General features: G+C 36.7%; 1 protein-coding gene across 1 annotated transcript; it reads left to right on the top strand.

The window, feature by feature from the left end:
• Window positions 1–201: 201 nt before the first annotated feature.
• On the top strand, window positions 202–4,459 carry LOC116261487 (UV-stimulated scaffold protein A homolog). The gene is made up of 2 exons (XM_031640267.2): window positions 202–384; window positions 1,884–4,459. The coding sequence occupies exons 1-2, from the start codon at window positions 208–210 to the stop codon at window positions 3,675–3,677; spliced, it is 1,971 nt and encodes a 656-aa protein (XP_031496127.1). The 5' UTR covers window positions 202–207; the 3' UTR covers window positions 3,678–4,459.
• Window positions 4,460–9,504: the final 5,045 nt, after the last annotated feature.

The raw sequence follows: 9,504 nt of genomic DNA, 5'->3' as shown, positions 1-9,504 counted from the left end.
GTTTCAGGTAGATCCAATATCGATCGACCTACGAACCATCTACATCCCACAATTTCTCTGCACGGAACCGAGTCTTCAAAATAAACCGCTGCGACTCGGGAACCGTCCAATTGGTCAACCAACTGGGGTACGCCCCCGCCACCCACCCCGCTTTCTTCCTGGTATATAACCCCAGACGCCCATCGCTAGCCGGTTCTTTTGGGAGGGATGGGGAGCGAGGGAGGGAAACTCCGATCTCTTATTGAGAAGGCCACGCATTCGACCTCCCGAGAAGTGGATGTCTCCATCCTAAGGTCGATAAAGCACATGGTTCGATCCTCAGATGATAATGCCCGTGCCGCTGCTGAAGCGCTACTGGAGATCATGAAGAAAAACCACTCTCAGGTATCCCCATGAAGTAGTTTATTTTAGGGAGAAAACCTTGGTTGGTTCTTAATGTTCTGCTTAAACTCTGTTTTTGGTGAACGAAATTCATCTATGTGCGTTTTTCTTTGCCTGTATTTGGCTGTCTGCGTGGTCTTATTCATGGTTGTGAATTGAATTGGTTAAGAAGAACTTGTGGGTGGCCGCTGTTTCTTCTTTTTATTCGTAAGCTTATCTGATATTTTCATCTTGATGAAGCAAAATTCGATTGGTGGAATGGTCTTCTTTGGTTTCTGCTTGTTTTGGATGGTATGCGAATAGATTGATGGGGGAACTTGTTAACAATTTTTTTTTTTATTACTGTGAATTTTGTCTAACATTGACGAGTTTGTTTTTCATGTTTTGCTTGATTTGAACTCTTATGAATTTTTTAATTTTGCTGGAGAAATTGTTTCTTTTGCGTTATCTTTCATGATGATGGTTTTTTAGGACTTTTTTGTGGTTAATGTATTTTTATTTGACCTACTAAGTTTATCTAAAGATTTATGGCCTTCTTTCTTTTTACCATTGAGAAGATAATTAGCAAGCAAGTGAACCTGGTCAGTAGCATCTGAATTCTTATGAGCATCATTGAGGACCAAAAACTGTTATTTTGAAGCTGAAGTGGGTAATGGAACTAGAATCTTAAACTGAGGGCATTCGTGACTGGCTGGTACTTAAGCTTAGGCGTTCATGACTGACCATTACCTTGTACTAGGTGGAGTAGACGACAAGCTTCTTCAAGATTTTTGCCTTTAATCTTTTAAGTTTTGTTTTTAATCATTTTAGTTGGATGATTGGGTGATTTTTCAAATTGTAATGGTATTAAGGGATGCTTTTTTCATAAGAGTTGTTTTTTATTGGACGGATTTTGGGACTGCTTGTGAGATATTACAATGAAATGTGGAAATGATTCGAACAAGGAAACCAGTTTCTTTTCAAAATAATATGCCTTCTCAATGGAGATTTCAGTTGAATGTAGGAGTTCATGGAATCTTTACGCTGTTTACTGTTGATTCTGTTAATATTGTTGTTTTCTGTAATTTGAGGTATTCAATTTCTTGTACTTTTGCTTTCTTTGCTATAGTGAAGCGTTTTCTTGGTTTTAACGTGCACCAGCAGAAAACAACAATCCAAGACTGTTAGTACATGAAATGGTTTCGATAGAGAGTGAATCAATTGAACGAGCTTATTATTTGATGAAGTTTTGTTTAGGTACTTTTTTTTCCATATGGGAGCCTTTTCTGCAGTCTTTTGCTTCATTTTACCTATTTTTTTGGGAATAAAATCTTGAGATTGTCTGGTAAAGATGAAGCTCGACACCTGTGACATATCTGATCAAAAGAATTTATCTTCAATCATTAAATAACTGCTGAGAACTTTTACTTTGACAAGCAAGAATTGTTGCAGCTATACTCGTTTCAAAGTTTCTGCCTTTTAGATTGGAGCATAATCACAATATTGTTGCCCGCTATTTGCAGGTAAGGTATCTAGCACTTCTCATAGTAGATGAGTTATTTATGCGCTCCAAGCTCTTCAGATCCTGTGTTGTGGTTGACTTCAATCAGTTCTTGAGCTTGAGTGTGGGTTTTAGAAGAAGTTGCCCCCTTCCTCCTCCGCTAAATGTTGCTTCAACTCTCCGGGCAAAGTCCTTAGAATTTTTAGAGAAATGGAACAATTCATTTGGACTTCACTACAGACAGCTTCGGTTGGGGCTTGATTATCTGAAGAATACATTACATTTCCACTTTCCTAATGTGCGAGAAAGAGCAGCTAGATCGCAACAAGAAAGAAGGGAGAGGGAAGCAAGGTCACAGGAGATTTTAAGAACTAAATTTGAAAATTTGAGGAACAATTACTCATCGATAACTGAAGAAATACAAAGTGCAATAGTTGAGATGGAAGAATGCATGCATCTTCTTCATGTCTCAAAGGTGGAAGATGGAGATGAATTTACTGATTTTCCTCACGATACAGTTGAAGAATTTGGATCTCTCAACTTGAGAAAGATTCGACTTGATTCAATAAAAGAGGGTAAAAGGATTTGTGAAGACAGTGATAATAGACCAATTTTTGATGCTTTAAGAGAATTATACAAGGTTCTGATATTAAGGCATTTGAAGACTGTGCAAGAATGGTTATCTGTTCTTGTACGAGTTGATGGGGTGGATGCTAGGTTCAGAGATTCTGCTTTGAAGCAGTTCATTGATGTAAGAAATTGTATGCAGACAATGAAGAAGAAGTGTGAAGAACTAGGCTGTGTTCTTCCTGATGTTTCTGATGTGGAAGATGGAATTCTGTGGGAAGAGGGCAAGATAAAGGCCGATTCACCTGAGGTTGAAACTGAAACAAACAGGTTACCTGAGAACTCATATGGTAGTCCTGCTAAAGAAGACATGGTTAGAGAAGAAGCTGCTAATGTTCCCAAAGATTCTAATGATGAAACGCTGAAGGAGAAAGGGGAAACATCTGACTCCACTAGGAAGAGACTATTGGATGAAGCTCCAGTTGTAAAGTGGGGCTCGTATTTGGACAACTGGGGTACGAAGCGTGATTTCCTTGCTAATCAGAGGGGGTTGGAGGTTGAAGGTCACTGGGGTAGGGTTGACTATGATGCAACTATTCCTGCAGAGAAAATTGCAGAATTGAGTGTTCAAGCTACAGTCTACAAGGAGGAACAAGTCCAAATTCAACCATGCCTTGCTCCATTGAAGAAAGGGGGCCTTTGCCAGAGGCAGGACCTGAAAGTCTGCCCATTTCATGGACCTATTATCCCTCGAGATTCTGAAGGGAACCCCTTGGAACTTGACCAATCAAAAGGCGATCCCATCAGTGACGGAGAAGGAACATCTAGAGAAGAAAGTCCTCTGCCAGTGAACATTACACCTGAACAAATTGCACGGCAAGCAGTGAAAAATGTGAGAAAGAAAGACAAAGAAAAAGAGAGAGAAAAACAAAATCAGCAGGCCCATAAGCGTGAAAAACTTGCAAAAGTACGAGAACACAATGCAGCAGTTCTAAGAGAGTTAGCTATGGCTTCAACCTCCCAAGGATTGGGTGAATCTCTTGGAGAAGATATAGAAGGTTTCAGTCATAATGTCGCGAATCAGAAAAGCAAGAAGGAAACACTAGCTTCAATGCTGCGTAAGAAAACAACCAGAAGAGATCGTTTAGCACAGCGGCTTCTGAATTCACAAGCAACAGATGCAACTATCAGGCAGATGACTGAAGCAGATGATGTGAGTTACAGAGAAGCATACCCAAATCAGTGGTAAACCATCTTCAGGGTGATGAGGATGATGATGGTGATGTGGTTATTACACAAGAAACTCGGATGCCACGGGTGATGAAGAATGGCCCCCCTTGACAAATGTAAGGATGATAAAGTTCATGTGGTCAGCAGAAGGTTCTCAGTAAGTGATGAATGGCCAAAGACAGTGCCATTTCTGAGATGTACAGATGCACATTTTTGTTGCATGGGATGATTTATGATATGATGGCATCCTGATGACTCAGGTGCTTTATAAGCTGCAAAATTGCAAATAACAGTTCAAAATAGCAGTCTTTCTGTTCACATTAAGATACTTTGAGTTGGAAAGGAAAAGGCTAGTCAGAAGCTAAACGGAGTGAAACATATTTGATCACCACTTAGTATAAAATGCCTCGCAGAATTCTGATGCGCTCGTGCACATAAGCAGAGACATTCAGAACCATATAAAGACTTGCAGGACATTGTTCTCCCTTTCCACGTAATTGCAGTCTGTTGTGTACTATGTACTTCAGATCATCTTTCGAGTTCTGATGTCTGCTTGCATTCATATCCACTCAAGCTGGTTATGGTCTGGTGGATAGATATACATGGTCAGGAAATCATAAGAATGTTGCATGTCAAATATATGTCAGATGGAGTGATGGTTGAAATACTAGTAGAGTTGATTGATGTGCAGAGAGTAGAGATCGAACTGCCATTTGGATGCTACCATGTACAGAAAGGAGTTTCTTTTTTCCTCCTCCTTTTTGCTTTTGAATATCAGGAAAATATTACAGGATACTAGAATATGTTGGATTACCTGCTGGTTTACCAACTGAAAAAAATCCATCCCTAGACTATCTTCATCCTGAATTGGAATTATGATCCACTAACTTTCCAAATGTGCCTCTCTATCCTTCTAGGTCTCGTTCTTGGCCCCACACTCAACACATGAGGATTTGGCTTCAGCTGTCTAGATGGTCGTGTGCCATCATTGACTATTTTTGAATTGTTTTTCGCAAGATTCAACTGCATGGTTGAATTCAAAATATCCAAATTTTTTAAACTAAATAAAGAATTATGAAAATCTGGTTGAGTTTACATTTTATAATGGTTTCAGTTTAAATACTTAGCCTTCCTTGGCACTCTAGCAAAAATACACATCTGGAGACATCTTTTACAAAAGTAACCAGATGTTTATTATATTCATGCAATGGCACGAGTATTTACACTTTCATGGCGAAGATCATATGTTAATAAGTTGCAGGAAAGCCAGCCCTTTGAAGCACCTGGCTGTATTCTATGAGTGTGAGAGAGAAATAGTATATACTTTGTGCACCTTAGTAAGGAAACGTGGCTCACTTGCCCCCTCCTACCTCTTTGTATCTTGTAAGATACAGTTGTAGAAGTAGCGGCATTCTTAGGCATGGATGGTCAAATAGTTGGATTGGTGAAGGAAAACATGCATCTCCAGGTCACCAAATATTATAGGATTTACCTTTACCATTACCAAAAGGGTTAAATCTATCAATAAAAAATGATGTATGGCATCCAACAAACTCAAATATAGGCTAGTAGATCTGTAGATGGTTCAGTTTGCCCTAGAAAAGCTTCACGATTTCTTAAATTTTTATGTTACGTGCGTCATATACTGATCAATGTAGGAGTGTTTCTCATTATTGTAATTAAAAAAACTGGTTTCCAAAGATTTTAATGTCTGGCTAAAGAATGATATGAATGGAAGTTAGGTTTCTATAAAAAAGTGAAAAACTAAAAGCACGGTAGATTTTATACTAGAAATTTTGTAACTCTGCAAAGATGGGGTGAAGGGGGTGGGTCCATTTAACCGTCTCTCGTCTCTCTTTTCTTCTACAGTGCCTTTTTTTTTTATTTTGTAGTCTCTCTGCTTTGTGCATAAATAGGTGATTTTGGAGCTATTATTTTCCTCTTATATGTCTGTCTATGCAGATTCAGATTCATTTTCCTCCTTTGTAGTTTTTGTTTTTTCTCTCAGTAAGATACTTACAAAGAAATTCAAGATGCACATTTTAAGATTCGGAGTTTCACACTCCACTAAGTTTGTCAAAATCTTTGACAAATTTTCTAATGTATTGGATAAGATATTATGAACGATAAATCTATCAAAAAAAAAAAAGCTTGACAATGGCATTTCTATTTGTAGACCGTGAGTTAACAAATTATTTGAACATTTCTTTGTAATAATCACACTTTTTATCAAATCCCAAATATGTCTTACACTTTAAAACTTTCTAATGAATGCCTTATCTTTTTTTAATGAGTGTCAAGAAAGGGGCTAAAAGATAATCCATATCGTTTTAAAAATGGGGAGATATTCTTGTACATACCTGGTGCTTCTGGAGAACGTTGAATCACTCTCCCTGGTTGGAAATAAGTCATCCGACCAGTTGCTGGTAATTTAGTTCTACAGCTATCGATGCGTAAGTTGAAGCATAGTAGGGGTGACAATATCGGGACATCCAAAACAGATCCTTTATCTTAGGGGATGAGATAAAGGATTCAGCCGTGACCCTGGCGATTTGGATAGTTGGATGATACACCAATTCAATTGAATCGCTAAAAAATAAGAGTTATTAAAGAAACATATGAACAATATTTAAAAAAAATTAAGAAAATTATTAAAATATTTTGAAAGACGCTTTTGAATGAGTCACTGGTTAAAATCCGCCGACTCAGGCAGAACAGTACCGGTTTTCATCGCACCTATCTAAAATTTGCATAGAAAATGGTCCAAATTAAATAATTACAACCTAAAATGATGCACCTGAGCTATCAATTTTAAATGGTGAACTCAGTTGCCGATTCAAACCAAGGTGTTGGATGGAGGGAGAGAGAGAGAAAGGAATAGAAATGAAAATCTTTGATGCGTTTGGAATGATTAATTAATAAGAAGGGAAAAAAAAGCTAAAAATAGTATTTGAGTGCGGAGGAAAGGAAAAGGAGAAGGAAGAAAAAAAAATGATTTGCTAATGTAATTCCAATCCCTTTAAAATTTGGGAGATTGAAAAAGAATGGAAGGGGTTTCTTTTTTTTTCCTTCTTCTCCTTCCATTTCCTCTTAGTTCATTCCTTTCGCTCTCTTTCCTTCAATCCAAACAATAAATAGTAAAAGCGTTCGTTACCGAATTAGTATAAAGAGTCGATCGTTGAGTGTCCCTTCTGAACCACGCACACCTGCTTTGAAAACATAAAATTTTTGCAGCTTCCTTTTTGTAACTAAGCATCAAACTCACCATAATAGTTGACATTTAGAAACACTTTCTTCTTTTCTCTCTCTTTTTTTTTTTCGGATGAACGGGTGCAAATCTCAATTCAGTGCCTTAAAAAAACTAACATTTGTGCAATTGTGTGGGCTGATGCCTACACATGCCCATATGTAGCTTTTCGTCTGTTTTCACTGCCTCAATTTATATGAGACATTTGAGTGGTAGAGCCATAAATTTTTCATGAAAAAGGTCGAATTAAAGTTTCTAAATTTGACTGGAGCCGAAATATTATTTTTTAAAATTTTTATATAGAACAAATAATTTTTTTAAATTTACAAATAAATTTAAAAAAAAATTAAGGTGGGGCCATGGCCCATGGGCCCCCCCCCCCTGCTCCGCCCTGGAGACATTTGGGGCCACATTCTGCACCCATCAAGCTGCCTCTCAGCTTTGCAATCCATCTTTTGTTATTCACTCTCTTTTAAAAGGTTGTGTTTGTCAAAATCCACCTGGAAGTAATTCAAAATTACCTCCAAAACTGCTTTTAAGGCGTCGCCCAAGTATACCTTAAATTGGTTTTTCTCCTTCAACTCTAGATTTAAGGATGACTTGGAGGAACATGACATAGCTGATCGGACCGATGACAGACAGCCAACCAAACCATTGGTTCAATTGCTTGAGAAGTTTCATCTCTTCGACTATCGCCCTTCAGATTTGGAGAATATTTCTTGGTTGAAACCATGTTTTGGTTTTCCCCAGTCCATCACTAGGCGCTTAAATTGGATCTTGACTGGTCACCAAATCTCTCTCTCTCTCTCTCATACATACACGTGATGGAGAAACCATGACCAAGATGAGAGACACAGCCTTGTTGGTTTATTTACAATTGCTTTGGTAGTAGTATAAAACTTCAAAATGAAGTTGAAGAAGACCTTGTTGTCCGAAGGAGCGTATCACAGTTGGTCGGATTTGCTTGCACGTTTCTTGCAAGTTGTCAATTCAATTCTTGTGAGTGTTATTCTTCTGAACTGTAAATGGTAACAAACATTACAGACAACCCAGTTGATAGGTGGATTGGGTTGTAAGTCCATCCAAATCTTAAAGCAACTATGAACGCCAAAGATGGAAAAAAAGAAGGTGATTTCGACCTCTCTAATCTGCACATGGTTTGCCTCGCACTGACACATTGGGACCTTTTCCCAGCTGCTTGGGTTTCTTCTTCTCAGAAGTATTAAAAGAATTTCCTTCTACAATCATAAGGCGCACTTCCCTTCTAGTTGTTTTGGACGCAAGCAAGGTAAGGACCTCGTAAGTACCACAGCCATCTCTCTCTCTCTCTCTCTCTCTCTCTCTCTCTATATATATATATATATATATATATATATATATATATATATATATATATATATATATATATATATATATTATATATTATATATATATATGTGTGTGCACGCGCACACCATTTTGTGTTTTAGCGGGTGAAACATTTGACACTGTAGGACTTAAAATTTAAACATCCGTGCAAATTTTTTACTAGAAATGGAAAATATAAATTGAATTTTCGTTTTCCTTATTTAATAAAAACTTGAAATGACACATTTGGAAATTTTCACTGTGCAAAGAGCTTTTAACTCTACACTTAACTGCCTTTTATATATATATATATATATATATATATATATATATATTCTGATGGACATTATTTGGACAATGGTAGTTCTCGCTTTGTACTCGTTTATTGCCCCATGTATCAGATGCACCTTAACGAGTGAGATTTTCTTTCGGAGTTTAAAAAAAAAACGTTAAAATACTTATGTACAGGGATTTAGATAACTAGAAACACACCTGCTTTCCAATGAAAATGTCAGCAGCGACTCATGTTTAAGGATGTCAATGAATGATGTTTGAATTTTTTACCATAATATTTGATGCATCAAGTGTTCACAATACTTGAATTTGGATTTGAATCTGAACGAAGAAAAATATATACCATATTTGAATGCAAATCAAAATTTGACTTTTGGATTCAAATTTGAATTTGAACCCGGCTTCTAAATACAAAACCAAATCCATACAACATTATTATATTTTAGTAACCCAACTTTTAAAATGTAAGAATACTGGATATAAAAATATTTATTTTACAACTGAATCTGAATTTGATCGGATATTTATGTACAGCTGAATGTGAATAAAATCGAATTGCATGGATATTCACATATTATTCACTTAGAATATTTTTCTCTCTTTTCCAATACATGGATATTCACATATTATATATAGTGTTGAACATGAACCATGCGTAAATTAAAAAGGTTTCACATTAAACAATTTGATTTAGACAAAAAAAAAAAACCCCGATTTCAATTCCTTTCTTTCAATTTTCAACATGATCAGACAATTAGTTTTGTAAAAAGTTGACTCGAAAATGCAACTTTCAGCTGGAGGGTCTCAAACTGCTAGTACAAATATGAATCTGATTTTTATATTATATCTGAATCCGAATTTTAAACCGAATTTTGCCAATTTTCAAAATTTAATAGTGTTAAATACAGGATATTTATCTAAAAGTGAATCTGATCTGAATCCATATTCAAATCCAAAT

Source organism: Nymphaea colorata, chromosome 9 (assembly GCF_008831285.2).
Source record: "Nymphaea colorata isolate Beijing-Zhang1983 chromosome 9, ASM883128v2, whole genome shotgun sequence".
NCBI lineage: Eukaryota > Viridiplantae > Streptophyta > Magnoliopsida > Nymphaeales > Nymphaeaceae > Nymphaea > Nymphaea colorata.
This window is presented reverse-complemented; position numbering and strand designations above follow the sequence as displayed.